At 39.7% G+C, this 27,155-nt stretch overlaps 1 protein-coding gene across 1 annotated transcript in view; it reads right to left on the reverse strand.

The window, feature by feature from the left end:
- The window catches only part of SAMHD1 (SAM and HD domain containing deoxynucleoside triphosphate triphosphohydrolase 1), a 43,432-nt gene that overhangs the window by 2,145 nt on the left and 14,132 nt on the right, over positions 1–27,155 (reverse strand). The window contains exons 6-15 of the mRNA XM_079128207.1: positions 25,545–25,615; positions 19,040–19,195; positions 17,222–17,322; positions 16,997–17,105; positions 14,886–14,977; positions 13,450–13,565; positions 10,344–10,483; positions 8,593–8,688; positions 5,471–5,575; positions 4,337–4,474 (exon numbers count right to left, since the gene is read on the reverse strand). Of these exons, the coding sequence (XP_078984333.1) occupies positions 4,337–4,474; positions 5,471–5,575; positions 8,593–8,688; positions 10,344–10,483; positions 13,450–13,565; positions 14,886–14,977; positions 16,997–17,105; positions 17,222–17,322; positions 19,040–19,195; positions 25,545–25,615 (1,124 nt within the window). The remainder of the gene's footprint in view (positions 1–4,336; positions 4,475–5,470; positions 5,576–8,592; positions 8,689–10,343; positions 10,484–13,449; positions 13,566–14,885; positions 14,978–16,996; positions 17,106–17,221; positions 17,323–19,039; positions 19,196–25,544; positions 25,616–27,155) is intronic.

A 27,155-nucleotide genomic window follows, 5' to 3' on the forward strand; every position in this document is an offset into this window, starting at 1 on the left:
GAATCCCAGCGGCTCAGGAGGCTGAGGTTGGAGGATCACAAGTTCAAAGCCAGCCTCTGGCAACTTAGTGCCCAGGCCCTAAGCAATTTAGTGAGACCCTGTCTCAAAATAAAAACACAAAAAGGGCTGGGGATGTGGCTCAGTGGTTAAGCACCCCTGGGTTCAATCCCTGGTACTAAATAAATAGGGCTGGGGACATAGATCAGTGGTAAAAAGCCCTTGGGTTCAATCCCCAGTACAAGAGAAGAGAAGGAAAAAGAAAAAGGGCCAGTTTCCATCATCTCATTCCTGAGTGACTATCTTAGGCATACAGGTACTTACTCTTGGGAAACTCCAAATTACATATGCCCTATGCCTGGTCAAATTGAAACACCACAGTCCTAAGCAGATAAGGCCCTTCATGGAAAAAAGCCACTAGACCTCTTCTCAAAGACAGGTGGAAGCGGTACACCTCCCCACACACTTTCGTGGAAGACAAACCCTATCCTGTTTTCTCAAAGGAATGAGAAGTTGCATTGATTTCTTGCTTTTCTCTTGCCTGGTCCCTTCTGAAATAAATGACCGAGGTCTACAAGATGGCAACAACAACAACAAAGGACAGTATGTACCTGAACTTGAATTGTTCTCTGTAATCAAAGTTTTCAGCTGGGTGTGGTGTCTACTCAGAAAGCTGAGGTAGGTGGCTGGGGTTGTGGCTCGGTGGCAGAGCGCCCACCTAGTGCGTGTGAGGCACCACATAAAAATAAATAAATTTAAAGAAATATAGTGAACAGAGGAAACGACCACAAAAACACTTTTAAAAAAGAAAAGGAAGCTGGGTCAGGAAGACCCCAAGTTGGAGGCCAGCCTGGGCAACACAGCAAGGCCCCATCTCAAAATAAAGGCAAAAACAAACAACACCCCCCCCCAACAAGTAACGACAAAAACCCCTCTCACTCTGGCATAGACTCCAGTCAAATGAGCTCCTCCACTCAAAAAGCGGTTGGCCTTGTTCTGACAGCACAGCCTGAATACAGAGAGCATATGCAAGGCCCTCCCACGCCCCTGTCCTCATCCCTTCTAGAATGGGCGGGTGGATCCTCCGGGCACACGAAGGTGCACGATCTTTGCAAGTCCCGTACATAGGAACAGGACGCCTGCGGCAGGAGGCGGTGCACCTCCTCCACCCTCCACACCCTTCCTCGGCCCCGCCTTCATCGAGAAGCTCTGTAAGCCACACCCTCCCCAGCTCCCGGGCCCAGTGCCTTCCAGGCTCGGTTTGGCCACTGGGAGACGGAGTGCAAGGCTGGAGGTGAGAGGACAGCATGGAGGCCAGGGATTCCCTCCTCTCCTCTCTGGCAGGCGGCAGTGGCCACGACCCACTGGTGTATCTAGCTTCCGCACAGGGCCCCGTCCCTCGACTCCTGCCCGCTCTCGGTCTTTCTGAGGAGGGGAGCAGCTTTTGCTGTAGCATCACTGTCTTTGGAGCACTCTTTTAGCTCTGCCCTAAATTTTGAATTTTGTCCTCCATGTCAAATTTCCTCTGTTGAAAATTTCCTCTGTTGAACTATAATGGATCTGACTTGACAGATTTTAAAAGCAGCTGTCTTACTGCCACGATCTCATATTTGAAGATCTATCTCAAAATCAGCATTATTTATCTTCAAATTCACCTCTATCACACTTCCCTATTTCTAACCATTCTGATTTCAACTCGAATGAATTTTATAAATGCCAATATAGAGATGTCACTCTCCCTGAGTCGATGGCTGCTGGTTGCTCGCTCACAGGACTGCAGAAAACTCCAGTCAACTCGCACTTGATCTTCCTCTGGTGCTGAGGCATGTGCTCTCTCCCCTTCGGCCCACCCCCTAGGTGCCTCTCTCTCGCCACCCCCAGCCTTTCCAGAGCAGACCCTTCTCACTTACCCTTCAGGTCTCAGGGTCTAAGCCCTTCTTTACACGAGCTTTTCCAGACCAGTGAATTCTGGCTGGATCCTCCTCCTCTGTTGTGCGGAGGCCCTGTTCCAGCCCATGCTGAAGCACTTCCCAAGCTACTGCCACTGTTATTTACCTGCGTCTTTTGTTATCCCCAAGAGCAAGACCTGTGGGACTAAGTAACTATGTCTGTCTTAGGTACTTGTAACGGTTTGGACATGAGGAGTCTCCTGAAAACTCATGTGTGACACAATGCAGGAGGTGAAATGATCAGTTCATGCAAGTCATAATCTCATCAGATGATTCGTGCATTGATTAATAATGTGAATGGATTACTGGACAGTAACTGTGGGCAGGTGGGGTGTGGCTGGAGGAAGTGGGTCACTGGGGGCGTGCACTGGGGACTACATGTTTTCCCCTTGCTCTTTCCTCTCTCTGTTTCTTGGCTACCATGAGCGGGGTAGCTTCCGTCCACCATGCCCTTGCACCATGATGTCGAGCTTCACCTCAGGTCCAGAGCAATGGAGCTGGATGATCATGGACTGAGACCTCTGAAACCATGAGCCGAAATAAACTTTTTCTCTTCTAAGATTTTCCTGGTCAGGTATTTTGGTTATAGCAACAAAAAGCTGACTAACACAATACTGTTCCACACCGGTACCGAACAGGGCCTAGCTAAAAAAAAAAAAAAAAAGTACTCACACTGAGTGAGTGAAGGTACCTAGGCTTAAGGAAGTTATCACAAGCCCCCTTTCATAGCCTCTCATCTCTGCCCTGTCCCAGTTCCAGTCCATCTTCAGCTAGAATTTTCGGTGGTTTAGTTTCCTTAGCTGCTAGAGTACCCAAGACGGGCGGACTTCCTTGTTCCCCTGGGTCTCACTCTACAATCACACGAGGTAACAAACACACAGGTAAATAGTTCCAGGAACAAGTGGGTCTTGAATACTCTCAATCATTCCGTCCCCACTGTGCAGAGGGAAAGATCCTCTTCCTTAGCCAATTATCAAGGGTACCCTATATTTGGGTCCGTTCTCCCACTTAACCTGGCGCCACTGATCAGTAAGAATCTTCTGCTCTGGTCAGAGGGGTCTCCTTATGGTCGCCCTCAGCTTGCTCGTTTTATGCCTCTACTTGGACTGTCCCCACGGCCAGACGTACCCTGCCGGCTGCAGCCTGACACGTCCACTGGTTCCTCCCTCTTCATGGGCTTGCCCTGCAGCTCACCCACCTGTGGAATCCTGTCTGGATGAACTGGGTCCCTCCCCCATGTCGAACCCTTCCTTCTGCTCCCTTTCGCTCCCAGCTCCGAAAAAGCCCAACCCTGGTTCAGTGAGGGAGAGAACTAGTCCAGGAAGGAGAGCACATGGGGCGGGCAGGAGTGTACAAACGAGCAGGCAGCGCAAGGCCCTGACTCCGATGGAGCCTGAAGGCGTGCTCTGGAAAGCTGAGCTAGCCCCAGGCGACTGGACGGGGGCATGTGAACACCGGGTGCCCTGGTGTCGCTGGACTCAAAGACCTACTTCTTCAGTGTTTCTAGCCTATGGTCTTCAAGGCCTCCTACCTCCCCTCTAACCTTATTGTATAAACCCTGAACAACAGACTGTGGGCCACTCTGTCTTGGGGACCCAAGAGCTCCCCCTGCGGAGCTCTGCTTTCTATCACTTTACTACACCCTGTTCCTTCGCTTGCACCCTTCCCGTCCGTGGATCTCATTCTTTGAATCTGTGGGACGAAGAACCACACTGACCCTCGCATTTCACCACCATTTAAGCTCAGTGAATCCACACGCACGGAGTGGCCGCTTTCTCTGTGCTGGCCACCTCCTGTACGTCCGTCAGTTTTAGCAACATTGTCTCAGGGTTGGCAACTGTGCCTTGGTTCTTCCACCTCTCTACCCTCAGTCTCAAAAATATAAATAGTTTACTAACATACCAAATGAGCCACGTTCGGGAACACTAAGCTTGAAGTAGCAAGTTTAAAACCTTGTTGTTGGGCAGGAGGTAGCACTTAGAGACAGAAGGCTTGCCAAGACAATGGATGCTCTGGGTTGGTCCCCAGTATTGTCAAAAAACAATGATAAAAGCTGTTATCAACTTTTTGTAGCCTTAAACAAGTTAACCACTCAGCTTTAGAAACCTTTAAAAGATGGGGACACTATGACTCATCTGCCGGGGACATTGGAGGACTGGATAAGACCACTCACTGGAGAAACTATTATAAAGCACCGTTCAAAGGGCTGGGGATGCAGCTCAGTGGTAAAGTGCCCCTGGGTTCGATTCCCAGTAGCAAAAAAACAAAAAAAAAAAAAGAAAAGAAAAGAAACGAAAAAAACAAGAACTTTTCAGTAAATGGAAAAGATCCCTTTGACTTTCCTTAAAAATTAAAGACTGTGCCAAGTGTTTGAACAATAGGCCACGCACCTGCGGCTTGCTGTAGTTCTTGATTAGACACCACTGAACGAAATGTTGTCGTGCAGCAAACAAACTCTTTTCATCTTTCTTCTTACAATACACTCGAATCAGCTGCTCTGCAAATCTCTCTGGTAGAAGCTGTGAAACCTTTATAAAAGAGAAAAGATTTCGCTGTCACTTCAAACTCGTAAATTAGAGGTATCAGTTGTTCCCCAGGTGCTTGAGCATCCCCCTGCACCATCCCCCACACTGGGGACAAAACTCAGGGTTTTGTGCATGCCAGGCAAGTACTCTGTCACTCAGCTACACCCCCAGTCCTTTTTATTGTATTTTGAGACAGGGTCTCACTAAACTGCCCGGGCTGGCCTCAAACTTGTGATCTTCCTGCACCAATATCCCAAGAGTGGGATTACAGGCAGGTATCACCATCCCTGGCCTGAGCACTGTTTTTGATATTCATTAAAAGTACTGTATCACTTTACTATTTTATCCCATTTATAATCCAAAGAGAAATTCAAGCTGAGACTCCAATCATGCAGCATCCACCTCCCACCAAAATTGTCACTTGGCCTTTAAACATCATTCACTGATGTTTAGCAAACAAGAAAAGCTGGCGGTTAAAATGGTCTCAACTAAAGATATACTTTAAAAAATGTTTTTAGTTGCAGATGGACACAATACCTTTATTTTATTTATTTTATGTGGTGCTGAGGACCAAACCTAGTGCTTCACACATGCTAGGCAAGTGTGCTACCACTGAGCTACGACCCCAGCCCTAAATACACACTTTAATAGTAAAGATAAACCTTTTATATATATATATATATATATATATATATACACACACACATATATACACACATACATATATACATATATATATGTATATATATATATTTTAGATGTTGATGGACCTTTATTTTACTCATTTATTTATATGCAGTGCTGGGAATCGAAACCAGTACCTCACACACGCTAGGCAAGCGCTCTACCACTAAGCCACAACCCCAGCACACCCTCCACCTTTTTAATGTAACCATGGACTTTAGAACCTTATCTGCATGTAAAATGTAATTTTACTATAAAGGCTTGCCAAATGTGTACCGACCACTATAATGGTATTTATTTTACCTAAGTAGTTACCTGACTTTTATTTATCTTGATGGCTTTGCTGGGGTCACTCTTACAATAGAAGTAAACATGATCAATTGGATTCTTGTCTTTCATTCCATAATCCATGTTGATAACCTTAAAACAATAAGTAATCACATAACTATGAGAACTGAATTCAGGAAAATTATAAGAAATAAATCAGAGTCCTCTGGGGTTCGAAATAAGAACACTAGTAAGTTACCAAACAGTAGAATAAAAATAACTCTAGTGCATGACCAGATACAGGAACTTGGCTTAAAAACTTGGGGGGAGGAGGAAATACACCTGTGTGTTCAACATATTATAAATTCAATACCTATGATGTGATAAGACACTGGGAGACACTAGATATATCACATTTTTATACAATCCCAGCCCCTACAGACCATGTGGCCTAGACTGAAATTACGTGATTTATTTAATTCCCAGGGTTTTGGTAATAGACACTATATTCCTTTTTTTTTTTTTTTTTTTTTTTTTTTGGTGGTGCTGGGGATTGAACCAAGGGCCTTGTGCTTTCGAGGCAAGCACTCTACCAACTGAGTGGTATCCCCAACCCCTAGGCTGAAATTGAACAAACAATTAAAAAGTAACTAAGCAATCATATCTGTTGTATGAGCTACCAAGGAAAAGCAAAGCATGCTTTGAATCTTTCTAACAGTTGACCTAAGGTACAATGTAGCCTGGGTGCTACCAAGTGACTGGAAATGTTTTCCTGGGAAAGTGGCTTTACTCAGAGGGCAGTATCTGACCGGGCCTAGGATGGTAGGAAGATATTTCCAGGAAGAAGAAACAACTCAGAAGCTGCAAGGCTGGAAACTTCCTGATGGATTTAGCAACAAAGTTATTGTTGATCTTGCAAGAGTAGTTTTAGTGTAGTGTTGGTGACAGAAAAAAGGTTTAAGAATAAATGAGAAATAAAAAAAATAAGAGAAGACAACTCTTAGATGTTTGGCTGTTAAACAGAGCCAAAAAACACAGGCTGAGCACCCCTAATTGGAAAATTCAAAATCTGAAATCTTTTGAGGGCTGACGTGGAGCTCACATTTTTGGATTTTGAAATATTTTGAAATTCAGATTTTTGGATTAGAATGCTAATAAATGCAAGTAAACTCTATGCAAATATTCCCAAATCTGAAAGACTTTAAAATCTCATGTCAGATCTCCCAAGAATTCTGGATAAGGGGTATTTAACCTGTACCTGGAAAAGGATTTTGGTCCTCAGAAAGGTAAGGAGAGACAACTTTCCAAGAGTTTCACCCTGAAGGGCAGGAGAGGGGTGAAGAGGAGTATGGTGTTGGGAATTTTCTTAAGATCAGACTCTAACCTCCGATGGGGAAGTCCAAAGGAAGTAGGAAAGAAGTGAGAGCATAAGGTTCCACATGGTAGAGGCTCCACGGCCGCACTGCCCCATGTGGGGGCCACCGGCCCCTTGAGGTTTCTAGATTTTCGTTTTTAACTTAATTTAGACTCAATTCAGGCTATTTGGTGATTGGGTTATTCGGCCTTTTGCTGGGTAAGGGAGTTGAGGGGAAATCAACCAAATTAACAAATTACAAAATCCAAGTTAGACTAGGAGGGAAAAAAAGATAAAACTGACAAACTGTAGGAGCACAGAGAGGACAGAAGGTCCTGATGGGTGAGGAGCAAGCAAATGGAGAGGAAAGGGGTTTGGGGGCAGCAAACAGGATGTTTAAATTAGTGATTTTGAAGACGGGTGATTTCGAATGTTGACCAAGTTTCAAAATATAATCTGTTAGAAGTGAAGTGAGTCAGGTGTCTGAGAATGGAATGAAGAGACCGAAGAGCTGGCTCAATGTAGACCCCAAGGTCATCCAGGATGACGGCAGATGCTGGAGAAGAGAGGAAGACTCTGAGCTACGCCAACAATGTCAACTAGGAGACGCTAGATGGTGGTGCCAAAAGGATTATGTCCTTAGGACAAACTTCCAGAACAAAATTGCTTGGTCAATCACAACATCAGAAAATACTACCAATTTGGTCTCTTGTACCAGTGCACCCTTCTGTGTTCACATATTTTTATTAACCCAGCATTGTATATCACTTTTGTTTTCACAACCCTGATGTTAAAAAATAAAGGTTCACTGCTGCACCGACTTGCCTTTATTTGATTATTGGTCAGGTTAAACTTCTTTTTATGTCTCCTAGCCATGAGTATGTCTTCTCCTATGTGTGGCCTCTTTGAACACCTCTGAGCCTACTTCCATCTGGAGGCTGCACTTTGAGAGAAAAATCAGAGGGGAAGCTAAGGGACTGGCGAGGATTGACACTGCGCTGAGGACAAGACGGTCCCTTGGGGAAAGCAGTGAGGGCAGGGCAGACAGGCAAGAGCCCAGGGAAAATGTTCTGGGGAGTGAAGTCTTTGAGTCTCAGGAAGTCAAAATAAGAGATCCCTTTATTCTAGTGGAACCTCCTCAAAGTAAACAGGAAACTGCAGCTTGATCTAAAGATCCCAGGCACTTCACTATCAGCCAAGTGAACAAATAGTGGGCCCATGGACCATTCATTCACTCATCTTATCCTTTGCCAAAAAGAATGATATGGAGAGATTGCCCTTCACTTGAGAATTTGCCAGCAGGAAAGTAACAGAGAGGCTTTACAAATAAAGGGAATACTGTCCTCAAATTTCAGAGGAGCAGAACTTCTTAAAGTATTTCCTATAGAAAATAGAACACGAGAAAGCTGGTTAGCCTTCTCATCAGCATACAAGAAGACACTGTGGTCTCTATGAAAATAAGAATTAAAAAAAACTAAACTTTTTTCTTTGTGTATTTATGTAGGCAATTTCAAAAAAACTAATTGGCATGTTGTACTTCTGTGATTGACCAAAAATTTTTAAAACTCAAGATACACAATGTTCTATTAATCACATGACAACAATTACATTAAAAATACTAGTAAAACAGTACAAAGAAAAATTTAAAACTAGTTAATAATGTTGGTTCTGTAAGACCACAGGTGATTCTCTTCCTTCCTTCTTTCTGTATTTTTCCAAGTTTTTATAATGAACATGTACTAATTTTATAATTGTGGGAGAGTTGTACCTTAAAAAAAAATTCTTCATTTAGTCTGTTCTTTGGCTAACTACTTACATCCACCATGAAATCGTCAGCCTTCAGTTCAACCTCCAGGAATATACCACTAGGTTTAGCATCGGCAACCTCTTTTGGAAGGTGTTCATAGTCTTCCTAGAAAAAAATGAGACTCCTCATGTTAGAAACCCAGGTTTTCATCATTAAGTACTTATGCCACAAACAGGTTCCCTTTTGCTAGGGGTAGTGGCACATGCCTGTAATCCCAGCAACTCAAGAGGCTGAGGCCAGAGGATGGCAAGTTCAAGGCCAGCTCGTAACTTAATGAAGCCCAAGGCAATGTAGCAAGATCCTGTCTCAAAATAAAAAATAAAAAGGGCTGGGAATGTAGCTCTGGTAAAGCACTCTGGGTTCAATCCGTGGTATTAAAGCAAACAAACAAATAGGTTCCCTCTCTAAAAATGACACTCCATACTAAGTATGGGGACACATGTCTATAATCCCAGTGACTGGCAAAGCTGAGGCAAGAGGATCACAAGTTCAAGGCCAGTCTCAGCAACTTAGTAAGACTCGGTCTTAAAATGAAAAATAAAAGGCTAGGGATGTAGCTCAGTGGTAGAATGTCCCTGGGTTCAATCCCCAGTATTGAAAGGTAAAATAACACCAAAACGTTACTTCACTAAGAAAAATGGTTAGAGTGGGAATGGCAGGGCAGGGTGGTGCCCACCTGTGGTTCAGGAGGCAGAGGCAGGAGGATTACCAAGTTCAAAGCTAGCCTCAGCAACTTAACAAAGCCCTAAGCAACTTAGTGAGATGCAGTCTCAAGATAAATGAATAAATGAAAAAGGACTGACAATGAGGCTCAGTGGTTAAGTGGCCCTGAGTTTAACTCCTGGTACCAAAAAAAAAGCGCTATCTTTAACAATTATAGAATTATAGCTTTATAGCTCTTATCTATGCTGTCCTTTAAACAAATAGAACAATTTTCATAACAAAAACGTCACATTTAAAAAAAAATATGACACTAACCTATTAGTAGAACAAGAGGAAATAAAGTGTAACCCAAGAAATTACTATGAGGTAGGGTGTGGTTATCAGTTGACCCATGTATGGATTTTTCTGGCAAACAGAGAAAAATCTTATTAAGCTGGAGGTGAAAACATATTTTACTAAAGGAGAAGGGGAGAGCAATTCCCTCTCTCTAGTAAACTGCTTACTTGCAGTAAAAAGTGACCTCTCCCAGTTCTCTGTTTCACCACGTATAATACACGCAACACACAAAAATGTTAATTGATTGCTTATGTTAGCAGTGAAGTCAACAGCAGCTGTTATTAGTAATTAAGTTTTCTAGGGAGTCAAAATCAAATAATTTTTTGACTGATGGGGGTTGATACCCCAGCCCCAGCACTGTACAAGGGTCAATTGTAATTAAAACAGATCCTCAGAGACTCAGTGATTATTTTGAGGGCCTTTAGATATATTCCCTTATGTTCATTTTTCTGTGCTTGGATCTAGTCAAAATCTGTGGACTCCTCTCTTCCTGGATGAGAGAGAGAAGGTTTTCAGTCAGACCTGGCTTTGAATCCTGGCTGACCGGTATACCTGAGCAAGTTATTAACCTCACTGAAGCGTCAACTTCCCACACATGACACAGGCCTAAGAATATTGTGTTGCTGTGAAGATTAAATGAGAATAAATACAAAGAGCTTAGTACTGAGTCGTGGAGTTTTGATGGGTTAAAGGTTTCTCTTGGAGGACAGACAGTGCAATAACCTTTCACTATCGGGAAGATGCTTGATAATTCAACTTACCCTTTCAATCTTCTTTGCTTCTGGTGGCTGGGTCTCACCCACAAATGTGTAGAGATTACGGGATTCAATATTTTTCAAAATCCTTCGTGCTGCGTCCAATTTGGGATCAGTGGAGTGTAAAATCTCCAGAAAAATGTTATCTGTAAATTTGATGAAAATGCAGTCATATTAAAATGAAAACACGAGATTTAAAGACATGTACACTGCTCTACTCCTGAAATGGCTTCAAGAAGCAGTTCACAAATGTGGGTACATTAGGACTCCAGCAACGTATTAAAAAAAAAAAAAGTGAAAAGACCTTTAAAAAAATGTTCTAGTTAGTGTTTTCTCTCATGGTGTGGAAACTAGAGGGGAAAAAAAAATGGAGGTGGGGAGTCCTATGAAAATAGAAGGGAGACCAGCAGGGTAGAGAAAGTATTGGGGGGAGAGGTACTGGGGTACTGATAAATTATACTGTTACAGTGTGTACGTGTGTGGATTTGAATCCCACTGTTATGTATAATTATAATGCACCAATAAAAAACTGGAAAAAAATGTTCCAGTTGAAGAACTGGATTCCCTTCAAGGTAATCCAGTGCATGGGAAGGACAGAGATAAAATAAGATGGCACTAAAGTTGATGCCTGTCAAGCTTGGGGATTGGGTACACAGAGTAGATGGATTTATTGTTGTTAGGCTTATTTATAAAAGAGAATAATCTGTGTACATTTATAAACTAAATTACGTCTAGGATCTGCTTCAAAACAGTCTCAAAATTTCAATGGCAGTAGGTAGATATGGCAGATAAAAGTAAAATTGTTATGTGGATAACTGTTGAGGTTAAGTGATAAATACACAGAATTTTATAAATTTCCTACATCAAAAGTTTTTAGCCAGGGGGCTGGGGTTGTAGCTCAGTGGTGGAGCACTTGCCCAGTATGTGTGAGGCCTTGGGTTCAATCCTCAATACCACATGAAAAAAATGAATAAAAAATAAAGTTATAAGAAAAAAAGTTTTTAGTAGTGCACCCCTGAAATACCAGTGGCTTGGGAGGTTGAGGCAGGAGGATTGCAAGTTCAAAGCCAGTCTCAGTAACTTAGTGAGGTCCTATCTCAAAATAAAAAATAAAAAGCGCTCAGTGGTAGTGCATCCCTGGGTTCAATCCATAGCACTACACACACACACACACACACAGACCAAGAAATTTAATACTGATGTGAAAACATCATCTAACATATAATCTACACTCAAATTTGTTTACTTGTCTCAATAATTTAACTCAAGGATTTTTGTAGTTGGATAGAGAAATTGACCAAGTATATTAGAAATTGACCAAGGATATTAGTGGGTCATGATTTTTTAGATTCTCTTAATCTGGAAATAGATTTCTCTTTCAAGATGTTGACATTTAGAGAAGTTCAGGTAGTTGTTTCATAAAGTATTCTGTAGTTGTGAATGGTTATGTTAAATTTTATCAGTCAGTAAAGCAAGCATAGTAATCTTCAGACTTTTCTAGTATTTCCTCCCTCCCTCTATTTTTCTATGGTGCTGGACAGTGAAGCCAGGGCCTCAAATGTGCAATGCCGGGGCTCTACTGAGTTACATCCCAAGCCCCAGTAACTCATTTTTTATCATATTTTACAGAAAGTATCAATTTACAAGAGGTTGGAAACTTTAAAAGCTGGTTCTTCAAAGACAGTTTGAGAGGATCTGTTTCAGGTTTTGTTCTGGCACTGTGCTACAAACAGAATCTAGGCACGATGGAGCGGTAGGACCTTGGGCAGCACCTGGGCAAGAAGTGGCTGTACAGTGATCTGGCTGTGTTTGTTGTTGTTTTTCTATTTTGGTGCTGGGGATTGAACACAGGGGTGCTCCACCACTGAGCTACATCCCAGCCCTTTTTATTTTTGCTTTTGAGACAGGGTCTCACTGAACTGCCAAGGATGGCCTCAAACTTGTGATCCTCCCACCTTAGCCTCCCTAGTGGCTGGAATTACAGACAAAAGTCAGATCTGTCTGTTTCTTAGACCACTTAGCTTCTGTTGTTTTTGTCCATTTCCAGAGCTTTAGTCTTTCTACTGATTCTGTGTGTAACTGCTTTCTAATTGTACTTTTAGTTAAACAGTCAATTTTGTGATTTGCAACCAAGAACTCTTGACTGACGTATATTTTTTATTCAACTTCTTTTGCTTTATTGATCTTTATTTCTCAATCTACGCTTTCCAAGCTTAAAAAACTAGCTGCCACATCTTCACCTGTCTTCCTTCCTTCTCACCCTAAGTTGCAGATTGGGGGTGGGGGGTACTAGGAATTGAACTGAGGAGCACTCAACCACTGAGCCACATCCCCAGCCCTATTTAGTATTTTATTTAGAGACAGGGTCTCACTGGGTTGCTTAGTGCCTCACTTTTGCTGAGGCTGGCTTTGAACTCACAATCCTCCTGCCTCAGCCTCCCGAGCTGCTGGGATTATAGGCACGTGCCACCACGCCCAGTTAAGCGGCAGATTTTGTTTCTGCCAAAATATGGAGAGATGTTCTTATCATCTCATGTTTTAGAATGAAAATAATGTTAAAAGTTTTTTAGGGGGGCTGGGGAGATAGCTCAGTCGGTAAAGTGCTTGCCTTGCAAGCATAAGACCATGGGTTCGATTCCCAGCACCACAAAAAAAAAAAAAAAAAAAAAAAAAAAAAAAAAAAAGTTTTTTAGTAGTTTAGTCTACTTGTATTATAAACTAAATAATAATGAATTTTGAGTACTTACTTTCCAAGTCTATATTAGGTACTGTGCCTCATTTAAGCATCACAACAGAACTACATCCTAGAGATATATTATTAAAGATTGAACCCAGGGCCTTGTGCATGCTAGACAAGCACCCTACCATAGAGTTACACCTCCGACGTATACCTTCATTTTATACATAAGGAAACTAAGGTTCAGGGAGGTTAAATCACTTTTCCATGGTTGCCCTGTTAGTATAAGGCAGAGATAAAACTCAAATCTAAAAATACATCATCATTTAGGAGGGTAAAATACATTTGAACATTTGGAAAATAACTCATTTGCAACCCAGGGACAGCTTACACTGTATATGAGATGGGCCATCCATGTCATCTTCTAGTTCTTACCTGTCAGCTTAGTGAAGGCTTCCATGTCATCAATTGCTGTAGAAATGTGATATTTTTTCCCGTTAGCACCTGTAATCTCTATGTAGGGGTCTGCTTTGAGGAAAGCATCTGCAACCCTAAAGTAGATTGTGTAAAATATACTTAGAAAACTTTGAGTATTTGCTTTATACCTTACTGAAGGGTATCTTTCTACTTCAGGAAAATAAAATCTTGAAGCACAATGTTCTAAAGACAACTGGTTCTTGATCAGACTAACTAAGCATATGGTGATCCCTGAGCTACTGTGCTTACTAAGTTCCAGACACTATGGCAGGGCTCCGCATACCATTATCTTATTTAATTTTTCCAATAATAAAATAGGTATAATCAGCTCCAATTTTACAGATGCAGAAATAATGTAATTTTCTTTCTTTTTTTTTTTTTTTTGCAGTACTGGGGATCGAACTCAGGGCCTCGTGCTTTCGAGGCAAGCACTCTACCAGCTGAGCTATCTCCCCAGCCTGCTGGAATTTTCCTTTAAGTAAGCCAGGAAGAAGCAGTGCCAGGCTTTGAACCCAATATCTCAGACTCTCTGATTAAAAAAACAAACTTTTATCTAAGGATCAATCACACTAACAAGAGGATATACTCTTAACTAGTGTGTTCATGATAAAGGATATGTAAAAAATAGAAATAAAGATAAATTTCTTATATAACATGGATATAAAAATGAACATGAAAGATTTGTAATAAACAAATTTAAATGTAGTTTAGAGACCTGGAATTAATATAATTCTCACCCAATTTTTAAATTGGTACTTAGTAGTTGGGTTAACACACCCAATTTTTTTTTTTTTTGGCAGTGCTGGGGATTGAACCCAGCGCCTTGTGCTTGCAAGGAAAGCACTCTACCAACTGAGCTACGTCCCCAGCCCAACACACCCAATTTTTGACAGTAGTCAGAACTCATGGGCTCAGTCATGTACAGACTTTGCTATGGTTCTGACTGAATCAGGGAAAAAGAGATGAAATATGCTATTAATTTTGATGAATGTTTGACAGGATAAGGACAGATATTAATCTTCTCGAAATTCATTCATGTTATTAACCTCATGACAATGTCAGTTGTTCATGTCCTACCTCCTGTCACCATGGGGACTAACACCCCACATGTCATCAGCTGTGCAAAGGTCCTGAGCCATGTCAGCACTGCCCTTGCATGTCCAGCCTAGGCCAGCTCTTCTTTCCTTCTCCCACCTGACCCCTCTTATCCATTTTCCTACTCTTCCTCCAACTAAGTTCGATTTATGCTAGATTTTGTTTAAGGAAATCACTTCAGATTTATTTACTCACTTAAAATCCACTTGAATTTATCTGGAAACCTCTACTTGACAAGTATGATAACTGGCAAAGCACCATGGAAAATCTGATAGGAAAGTAACAATCAAATTTCTTACATTGTATCAATGAGGTTGCTAACTCTGTGTTGATAAGCTTTGCGGTGTAACCTGTTACGTGTGTAGAACATATCATATAGATTTCCAACCTCCTGCAGGAAAACATGAAATAAATATTAATGTAGGATCAGATTATGTTAATCTTTTTAGTTGGTAAGTATACATAAGACAGGGAAATAGGATGATGCTGACAAGACCACGTGTGGCAGCTATTTCATCAAAACTCTGGAGTGCACTAAAAAAAGGGGGGGAGGGGAAAAAAGAAGGTACCATGCTGTACCCCTGTAATCTCAGCAACTTGGGAGCTGAGGAAGGGGGATGCAAGTTCAAGACCAGCTTCAGCAACTTAGTGAGACCCTGTCTCAAAATAAATGTAAAAAGGACTGGAGATGTATGGATATATGTAGCTCAGTGATGAAATGTCCTTGGGTTCAATCCCTAGTACCAAAAGGTATGCAACTTTCATTCTTTTTTTTTTTTTTTTTTTTTTTTTTTGTAGTTGTAGATTGACAGCATGACTACTTGTTTATTTTTATGTGGTGCCAGGGATCGAACCCAGTGCCTCACTCGTGTTAGGCAAACGCTCTGCCACTGAGCTACAGCCCCAGCCCCGACTTTCATCCTTTTTTTTTTTTGGTGGGGCTGGGGATCGAACCCAGGGACTTGTACATGAGAGGCAAGCACTCTGCCAACTGAGCTATCTCCCCAGCCTCAACTTTCATTTTTAATAAATGAAAATCTATTGTGTGTTCTAACTTCTGTTGTTTTTGGTTTTGTTTTGGTACTGGGGATTCAACCAAGGGCCTCATCATGCTAAGCACATTCTTTTTCTTTTTTAAAATTTTTTTAGTTGTTGATGGACCTTTATTTTTATTTATTTATAGATGGCGCTGAGAATTGAACGGAGTACCTCACAGGTGCTAGGCAAGTACTCTACCACTGAGCCACAACCCGAGCCTTAAGCACATTGTTTACCAGTAAGCTACACCTCTAGCCCACAGGTTGTTTTAGACATTCTAAGTATATGCTTTAATCCTCATGACTCTAGGAAATAGGTATTATTATTAAGTTCTTCATTCTTAACATAAAACCTTTCTGCTGGTAAGATACCATACCACTCTTTTATTACAAGACTGTCATCTAGCAGGGACTTAATGGGGTTCCTTCTCTGTGCCTCAATTTGCTACTTGTTAAATGATGCTACGGTTTAAGTATGGGTTGTCCCCACCAAAACTCATGTTAAAATTATGCCCCCAAGTAACAGTGTTGAGAGGTAGTGGGACCTTTACGAGGTAACTAGGTTATAGGGGTTCCACACTCATGAAAAGACTATTGTAGTTTCTGTGAGAGTGGGTTAGTTAACAGGAGAACAGGTGGTTATAAAGTGAGCCTGGCATTTCCCCTCGCTCTCTTTAGCACATACCTGCCTGTTCTTCTGGTTTTCTACCATGCATATAGCAGCACATAATCCTTACGAGACACTGAGCAGATGCCAGTGCCATGTTCTTAGACCTCCAGAACTGTGAACTAAATAAAATAAATCTCTTTTCTTTATAAAATATCTGGCCTCAGGTATTTTGTTATAGCAACAGAAAAGAGACTAAGAGCCAGGCATGGTGGTATACACCTGTAATCCCACTCAGGAGCCTGAGGCAATAGGATCCAAAGTTCAAGTCAGCCTCTGCAACTCAGTGAGGCCCTAAGCAACTTAGTGGGACCACGTCTCAAATTAAAAAAATGAAAAAGACTGGGGATTTGACTGGTGACTCAGTAGTTAAGCATCCCTGGATTTAATCCCTAGTTAAAAAAAAAGAAAAGAAAGGAAGAAAGAAAAGAAGAGACTAAGAAAAATGGCATAATAATAGCATCTTTCTCTTAGGGTGTTAAGGACTGAGTTGATCCATCTGAAGCACTTAAAATTGCTTTCAGCCAACGTAAGGCTCAATAAGTGCTGAAATTAATTTTGTTATTATTATCTAACAATTATTTTAAAATGCTAAGCATTTAGTAAAGCGATTGATGGTCTACCAATTTTTCCAAATTGTTGAATGGTTATTTTCCGATTCTGGGCCAGGAACTACCTTCTTCCTGCTTCCTGTGGCAGAGCTTACCTTTTCTCTAGCACAAATAGGCTTCTCATTATCTACTTCACAGACACGGGCAAACTTAATAAAGCGATTGTGATCAAAATTATTTTGCATTCCAAGATGATGGCAGTCCCTAGAAAGATTCCAAAGCAGAGAAATGAAATTTTTCAACTAAGAAACTACTGTAAATACTAATACTAAATCTGCATAAAGACTTTAACCAATTTTTCTGAAGTATTCAGTGCATACCTGGCAAAATAATCCCATTTATCCACATCGATGCCATTTCTTTTATTAGATACTATCTCATAAAGAAAGCTTTTCTCTTGAGGACGTCCTTTATATGGCCACTGGAAGGGAAGAAAATTCACCAACATTTTTAGGATAGGCAACAAATCTATTTATAAAGCAAAGCAATTATTATTAATTTGCAAATTATAAACAGATACTTGACTAGGAAAATAGATGGTAGAAGGTTCTACTCTTTCTTTCTTCCTCTTGATTTTTTAAAAATTTCTTTTAGTTGTCAATGAATCTTTATTTTGTTTATTTATATGCAGTGCTGAGAATTGAACCCAGTGCCTCACACATGCAAGGCAAGTGCTCTTACCACTGAGCTACAACCCCAGCCCCACTTGATTCTTACACAAGTAGAAAGGGAAAAGAAATGCTAAGGTATATATTCTATTAATACTAAATCTTCAGGTTGGGGATGTAGCTCGGTAGAAAGTGTGCTTACCAATGCTACATACACACTATGTATATATTATAGTCTATGAACACACGATACATATCTACAAATATGATATCTATCTATATGTACATATATATTATATATAAATGAAATGCTAAGGCTTCACAAGTGCCATTGAAAGGGTCTTAATATCATTACACTTCCCCAGACCAGTGACTTTCTTTTTTTCTTGGTTTAAAAGCTTTTTAAAAACCTGAGATTCAGGTTGGGGATGTGGCTCAGTGGTAGAGCACTTACCTAGAGAGCATGAGGGCCTGGGTTCAACTCCTGGAACCACTCCCCATATCCGAAAAAAACATTTAATTATGAGCTAGGAAGAATATTCCTTAGATAATAATGCTTGAATTTATGCATTAACATATCATTATTGCAGGGGATGGAAAGATAGTGGACTGAGACAGATAGTATCACCCCATGTATATGTATGATTACATGAATGATGTGAATCTACATTGTGTACAACCATAGAAATGAGAAGTTGTACCCCATTTGTGTACGATGAATGACTCAAGATGCAGCATGTAAAAGTAAAAAAGATTAATAAAAAAATTTTTTTTAAATCAATATTTTTCAAAGCAGTTACAATCTAGTCTAAATGATAGGCACTGCTCAAAAGCTCCCTTTTTGGGGGCAGTGGGAAGACAGGATATTTGCTAAAAAGCTCACCTCTTTATCTTACATCTTACAAGTAGATTTGCATGTATTTTGAGGTGAAAAATCCTAACCATTTCAATGGGATAATTATTTGCCAACTTCTTTTTAATTAAAAACTATATATAAAAGATCAAAAAGGAAACCAAACTGATTTCCCCCTGAACCAGTTCAACGTTTTCAAGGTCTTTATATACTTAAATATTTCAAATATGGTAACTATAATGGATAAACGAGACACACCAGCACACTTTTACATTTCCAGACAGAGTTACTTAAGCTTTCTATATAAAATATTTCATACATATTCATTAAAAAGCAATGTATAGGGGCTGGGGAGATAGCTCAGTCGGTAGAGTGCTTGCCTTGTAAGCACAAGGCCCTGGGTTTGATCCCCAGCCCCCCCCCCCCCAAAAAAAAAGCAATGTATATATACACATATGTGGATATGTATATATTTCAATTTGGGGGTAACTTCTAAAGAACTCAATTAAGAGATGGGAAGAATACAAATGCCATTTTTTGTATTAGAGGGCAGAAATATGCAACATATTTTGTCATTTAGTTCTTCTAAAATAGGTAAATGAGTAGTTCTAAAGAAATCAAGAATAGACTAGACAAAAAGTACCAGTCAGCTCAAATTAAGTTGAATACAAACTTACCAAAGAATCTTTTACTGGTGTTTCAGGTGGTCCTATAATTTGTTCCTTGATAAAGCAAATATCTTCCTCAGGGACAAGATCATAGTCTTCCATGACACTTCTGAGTCCGTTAGAATTTATAAGATGCTCAAACATTTGAACTGAGCCCTGTTCATGCTAGAAAAAAATCAGGATAATATGGCTTGTTATAGACTCTAACCAATGAGTGGCCCTGATTATACAAATTATTCTTTTTTATTTTTTTTTAGTTGTTGATGAACCTTTGTTTTATTTATTTATATGTGGTGCTGGAAATCAAACCCAGTGCCTCACACATGCTAGGCAAGTGCTCTGCCACTGGGTCACAACCCCAGCCCTACAAATTATTCTTGATCTGAGGTAATTCTAAGTTAAGATTCTACTGCAAGTTAATTATGTAGTTTCCAACCAGTCTGCAGGTTTTATCAATACTATCAATATTTTACTAAACTATAAAATTTATAAATCATGTTCATTATTTCATAAATATATTAAATATACTTTATGAGACATAATCATCTGTGGTACCATGAAGAATATTATCAAGTCCTACAGGTGGAATCCTACTTTAAGGACAATCATAAAATTTAGTTTTTCATCAGTATTAGAACATGTGAAGTTAAAAGCTGTTCGTATTTCCATCTAGTGGCAAAAAGGAGTAACAGCAATATTGTGGGTAAAATCAAGGGTCACAGATCTCTAAAGTCAAGATCTGGGTCTCAAATCCCCCTCAGTTGGCCCATGTCTGCTCATTCATCTCAATCACTGTAAAGATCAAATGATCCCCCAGAGACATATGTCCTTTTCCACATCTTACAAAAAATGACTCAAGATGAAAATCAAAACCTGAACGACCCCAATAACTTTGTGGGTAGGAGGAGGGGACTGGGGATTGACCCGTAACTTTTAAAATCAAGTCAAGATATATAATGATTACAAAAGGAGGGAAACTTATAAATTTACAGTAGGGAAATTTGGTTGACACTGCTTTAACTGAGTGGTCAAAGTTAATATCATCAGTAATGGTGCAAGTAGATTTTATGTGCCTCCTGATGTGACACATTAAGGACACATGGCTTCTCTGGCATTCTGCCAGAAATACACAGCCTGACTACATGAAAACAGAATAAATGAAATTTAAACTGACATTTCACAAAATAGCTCACCTGCTCATAAGAAAATGACAAGGTCATGAAAGATAAACACTGAAGAACTAGCTGGGCATGGTAGTGCATGCCTGTAGTAATTCCACTGACCTGGAAGGCTGAGGCAGGAGGATCATGAGTTCAAAGCCAGCCTCAGCAATTTAGTGAGGCCCTAGGCAACTTGGTGAGACCTTGTCTCAAAATAAGATACAAAAAAAAAAAGGATGGGGATGTGGCTCAGTGGTAAAGCGTCCCTGGGTTCAATCCCCAGTACCATAAAAAAAAAAAAAAAAAAAAAAAAAGACTGAAGAACTGTTCAAGATTAAAAGAAATTAAAGAGAAATGGCAACTAAGTGTAAGATTATTCTGGGGGGGGCTTTTTTTGGTACCAGGGTTAATCACTGAGGCACATCCCCAGTCTTTTTGTTTTATTTAGAGATATGGTCTCACTAGGTTGCTCACAGTCTCGCTAAATTGCTGAGACTGGCTTTGAACCTGCGCTCCTCTTGCCTCAGCCTCCTGAGTTGCTGGGATTACAGGCGTGTGCCAAGTGCAAGATTATTCTGTATCCTGGACAAAGGGAAAAAAATTTCCCCTTCTTCTACATGCACAACTGGTGAAATTTGAAGGTAAATCTATAAATTAGACAATAATTCTACATCAATACTAATTTCATGACTTTTGATAGCTGTGCCAAAATTATACTCTTGCTTTTAGAAATACCCACTGAAGTATTTGGGAGTGAAAATTCATGCCCAGGCTGGAGATTGTAGTCAGGCAGAGTTAAATTAGCATGCACAAGGCACTGGGTTGGATCCTCAGTACTGCAAAAACACAAAACAGCTGGGTGCAATGGGGCACGCCTATAATCCCAGTGGCTTGGGAGGCCAAGGCAGGAGGACTGCAAGTTCAAAACAGCCTCAGCAACTTAGTGAGGCCCTGAGCAACTCAGTGAGACCCTGTCTCAAAATAAAATACCAAGAAGGTCTGAGGATGTGGCATGGTTAAGCACCCCTGAATTCAATCCCCGGTACCAAAAAAATAAATAAAAAAATCACACACACAAAACAAAAAGGAATGTCTAGCTAGAAGTGGTGGCATGTCTGAAGTTCCAACTACTTGGGAGGTTGAGGCAAGAAGAGCATTTGCGCCTGGGAGTTTCAGACCAGTTTGGCTCTGTCTTTAAAAAAAAAAAGTATGTCTGCAACTTATTTTCAAATAGTTCAGAAAAACATTTGTGTATAAAAGACAGCATATTAAAAAGTACAGCAAAACATTAACATTTGGCAAATCTCAGAAGATAATTCAACGTTTTTGTATGAAATTATGTAAAAATTAAATGTTAAAATAATTCAATCAGAGGGCTGGGGCTGCAGCTCAGTGGCAGAGTACCTGCCTTGCATGCATAAGGCACAGAGTTTGATCCCTAGTGCCGCATAAAAATAAAATAAAATAAAGGCATGCTGTCTGTCTACAACTATAAAATTTAAAAAAAATTCAATCAGTAATTAAAAAAGTATTTCCCTTAAAATCAGTAATAAAATACAGTTGTCTAATATTATCTCTTTTATTTAATATTTTACTGGAAGTCTAAGAAATATGGAAAAGCAATAAATAAAGTAACTATCCATATTAAATGAAAAAATCAGATTTCTACTATTTGTTAGGTAGCAGTGCCTGTGACACTATTGCATACCTAACAATTAATTCTATATGAGCTCATAATGAGCAGCAGGGTCCTGGGGTTTCTTTACATTGTCCTTAAGACTAATGAGAAATCAAGTAACTAGTGGGTTGGGAGATGAAGGCCTGGTGTGGTGGTGCACACCTCTAATTCCAGTGACTCAGGAGGCTGAGGCAGGAGAATTGCAAGTTCAAAGCCAAGTGCAGCAACTCAGTGAGACCCTGTCTCAAAGTAAAAACTGTAAAAGGCTGGGGATGTGGCTCAATGGTTAAGTGCTCCTTGGTTAAAACTCTGGTACAGAGAGAGAGAGAGAAAGGAAAACAACAGGTGTGCTTACCCTGAGAATAAACAGGTGGCAAGAAGGCGGTCAATTAAGAAAAGCCCAAGAAGGAAAGATCCATGGGCCTAACTCCTGACAGGGTGCACTGGGATCATTATACAATTAGGATTTATGGCCATAGGTTTCTCAGTGTATACCAGAAGAGAAATTTCTTTAGTAGGGCAGGCACAGTAAGATGAAACTGTCCTGACGCTGACCCCAGCACCTGCATTAAGATAGGGCTGAGGTCTGGGGTTGTGGCTCAGTGGTAAGAGTGCTTGCCTTGCATATGTGAGACACTGGGTTCAATCCTCAGCACCACATACAACAAATAAATAAACAAAATAAAGTTAAAAAAAATAGGGCTGACTTATAGATGAAGCAAGCACTGAATGAGAAGGTCATCGTGATAGTTCCAGAAAGGACCAACCAAGGTTAAAAAAAAACCCACCCAAGGTGAAGGAGGAGTTAAGCCTCAGATTGGTAAAGATGGCAAAAGGTGGACCTAGCTCTTGTGGCAAACATGAAACAGTAGTAAATTTGGAAGTAGCATTAAGTTTCCTTTATCATATTCTGTTTCAAGACGACTGGCTCTCCTTTCTTGAGAGTGTATTTTGCTTGAATTTTTGTGTCTGCCTTGAAAGTCTCTCTCATCGGGACACAAGAACCAAGGTTTGGAGCTTTGGCGCCCCGTTGGCCAGTGACACTATTGCATACACAACAATTAATTCTATATGAGCTAGTAAGTCTTAAATGTGGAAGGCAAATATAAAGAAAAAGACTTGGTAATGGCTGCACAGATCCTATTAGATCCACTCTAATCTAAAGCAATCAACTCCCCTCCCTTCCCCTCTCCTCTCCTGAAGCTCTGGGTAATGACCAAAAGCAAGCAGATGTTAGCAAGAGGAGAGTCAACTCTTGGATGAAAATGACACTAGGCAATATTCCAATTTTAAGCTTTTATCATGAGGACACACCCTGAGGCAGCAAAAGTAGTGAGAAACTATCCATTTTACTGGCTCCAAGAACCAGTGTACTTCATAAAAATTTAAAACTTGTTTTCAAAAGGCACCACTAAAAAAAAATCAATTGACAAGCCAGACATTATGAAAAAATATTCACAATACATATATCTAACAGCATATATAAAAATAAATTCCCGCTGGGTGTGGAGGCACATGCCTATAGTTCCAACAACTTGGGAGGCTGAGGCAGGAGGAAAGTTCAAGGCCAGGCTAAGCAATTTAGTGAGGCCCTAAGCAACTTACAGAATCCTTATCTCAAATAAATAAATAAAAATAAAAAAGACTGGGGTGTAACTCAGTGGTAAAGTATCCCCAGGTTCAACTCCCAAGCCAAAAAATAAATAAATAATAATAATAAATTAAAAAATTCCTACAAGTCAATAATAAAAAGTAAACAATAAGATTCTTTTCTTTCCTCTTTCTCTCTTTCCTTTTTTTTTTTTTTTCAAACTCAGAATCTCATCCATGTTGGCAAGTAATCTGCCAATGAGTCACACTCCCCAGCACTCAAATCAAAATTTTTAAATGTGTAAAATACTGAATAAACTCTTAAAAAAAAAAAAAAAAAAAAAAAGATGTAGCAATAACAAAGTGCCAAAAACAAGTTACAGGAAATGGTATTCAACATATATTAGAGAATGCAAACTAAACCACTAAGCTACCATTTGACATTCAGAAGGTCTAATCTGAAAGATTAAAAGTTGGGGTAGGTGCTGGGGTGTAGCTAAGTGCTAGAGTGCTTGCTTAGGATGTACACGGCTCTAGATTCAACATCCAGTACCATAAAATAAATAAAGCAAAAAATGAAAAGTTGGTGAGACTGTAGAACAACGGCAACTTACAACTTTCACCCATTGCTGAAGGGAGTGGACCATCACGTTAGAAAACTCTGGGAGTTTATTAGAAAGTTAAACATGCTTTTACTATATGGACCAGTTTCTACTCCTAGGTATTTATCTAAAAGAAATGAAAACATATGTTCACAAAATTCTTGTCCAATAAGGTGCATAGTAACCTAATATGTAATAGCCACAACCTACAAACAATCCAAAGTCCATCAAAAGGAGAAAGTATAAAATTGGGACTTGTTCATCTACTGAAATAACTACTCAGCAACAAAGAGATGAACTACCGATGCACACAACATGAACACATATCAAAACCATTTTGTTCAGTAAAGAAGACACAAAAGAGTACCTACCATCTGATTCTACTTATATCAAGTCTAAGAACAGAGACAACTAATCTGTTTATGAAAATCAGAAGATGATATTGTGGAGAGAGGTGAGAATTGATTTTAAAAAGGAAAAAGGGAGAAGCTAGGGATGTAGCTCAGTAGTAGAGTATGGGCTTAGCATGTGCAAGGCCCTGGGTTCAATCCCCAGCACCACCACCAAAAATAGACAAAAATGAAAACAAATGAACAACAACAACAACAATAACAACAAAACAGGGTCGGGGAGTAAGAGAGTTTTCCTAAAAGATGAAAAAGTATACACTGGTTCAAACTCATTTAAGATCTATACATATTATATGTGACTTATGCGTCATAGAAAAAAAAATGGTTGACATGTAAGAAGCTTTCAATATATGACAATATCCTAATTTACTCCTGGTTCCAGAAATATGATGTAGTAGAATCTGGGGGCAGAGCGGAGAGGTGGGGGTGGGATGGGGGTTGGGGACGGGGGTCAACCCAACTTGACGGCTCAAAAACTGATTCCAGGGCTGGGGCTGTAGCTCAGTGGCAAAGCACTTGCCTAGCACGCACGAGGCACTGGGTTCAATCCTTAGAACTGCACAAAAATAAACAAAATAAAGGCATTCTGTCCATTAAAAAAAAAAAAAAAAACTGATTCCAAAAATATACATCAGCCTCCAGCAAATGACTAATTATACAATGGTTCATTTAATGTATTTATTGAGACTGGGCTGGTATCATTACTTCACAGTTATACTAAATGAATAAAAACCAGAGTTGGTCTTTTTTATTTTACAGTAGGTCAACAAAATAGAACATCAAATTGACAACAATGAAACCTGGTTTTCCAGTGCTGGCTCTACCTTTCACAACTTTGTGACTTTTGGCACAGGAGTAGAACTCTAGAGTGTTGAGTTCCTTCACTGGTAAAAAGGGAGATAATGATTCCTTCTTTACAGACTATCTGAAAACCAAGAGAGCACATACCCACGTAAATAAAAGCACCCTGAAAACTACAGTGAGGAAGGATATTACAACCAAGCAGGGAAACCAAGCAGAGACTCTTACTACACAGCCCACTTTGTATCGACTACTGATTGTAAGAATACATACCGTCCATTTCACTTCCGGGCGAGCAAGTGGGATAAATCTCCCATCAAACATATGAGAAAATGGTCCATGACCTTAAAAACAAATACAGCCTTAGAACAAGAAAAAAATGTTTAAAAGTTGGTAAAAATTGAATTCTTTTTTTAAAGCATTTTTTTTTTTTAGATGTTGGGAGACCTTTATTTTATTCATTTATTTATATGTGGTGCTGAGGATTGAACCCAGTGCCTCACACATGCTAGGCAAGTGCTCTACCACTAAGCCACAACCCCAGCCCCAAAGTGAATTCTTTTAAAAATCTTTTTAGTTTAACTTAAGTATCAACAGACACTAATAATCTATAAATAAATCATAAAACAGGACAAATGCTTTCTTCCTATTTTCTAAAACAACAGAATTAGAAGCAAAAACCACATAAGAAAGTAAACCCTCACTAAAGAGGTCTCCAGTTGCCAGAGTTTACATAAATCTGATGAAAGGATAATTATGTGTTACCTAAAGGGAATGCTGAGGGCTTATTATTTTTTCACAATAAAATACAAGTTTATTTATTTAGGGCTGGGGATGTAGCTCAGTGGCAGCAGGAGTGCTTTGCATGGATGGGTTCCAACTCCAGCACCAAAATAAGAAACAAGAAAGAAAGAAAAGAAAAAAAATTAATTTGCATCCAAATCATGGGTATTTATTTTACAAGCCAAGTTTTCTGTGTGAAATGTCAAACTGTGAAAGTTATATTCCTTTTTTCTTTCTTGGATAATGTAATAATCCCTAATTACATTATTTTGAAATATCAAATTTACAGATAATTTGAAAATTCAGCTCAAAGATTTTTTTCTCTGAACCATCTTAAGTACAATTTTTGTGTATGATATTAACCCTGAATATATTAGTATGCATTTTACATATACAAGGATGTTCTCCTACATAACCATAATACAAAGCATCAAAATAAGAAAATTAATAAAATAAGGAAATTAATAATGAGGCCACTCAAATCTCATATCCTATTCAAGTTTTGCCTAAATAATGTCCTAAAAGGCATGTTAATGCCAAAACTTTTGGAATCTTCAGACTAAGTATTTGTAAATTAAGACAGCAGTTTTAAGACAATCCACTGGGGTGGCAGGAAGATAATATTAGAATTTTATTACTCCCAAAGTTTAAAACATTTAGCTTCATGCAAATTTTATAATATATACTTTACAACAAACATACAAATACTGAGGCTGTATTTTGGCATTTTTACTGGTGATATACATGTTGAAAAGTGGAGACCACTAGTTTTTTGTTTTTGTTTTTGTGGTACCAGGGACTGAACCTAGGGACACTTAACCACTGAGTCACATTCCCAGACCATTTTATTTGTTTAAAATAATTGTTTTAGTTGTCAATGGACCTTTAATTAATTAAAATTAATTAATTATTTTATATGTGGTGCTGAGGATGGAACCCAGGGCCTCACACATGCCAGGCAAGCACTCTACCACTGAGCCACAACTGCAGTCCCCAATTTTATTTTTTATTTTGAGACAGGGTCTCTCTAAGTTGCTTAGGGCTGCACTCAGTTGCTGAGGCTGGCTTTGAACTTGTGATCCCCCTGTCTCATCCTCCAAA

Source organism: Sciurus vulgaris, assembly GCF_902686455.1.
Source record: "Sciurus vulgaris genome assembly, chromosome: 2".
Lineage (NCBI taxonomy): Eukaryota > Metazoa > Chordata > Mammalia > Rodentia > Sciuridae > Sciurus > Sciurus vulgaris.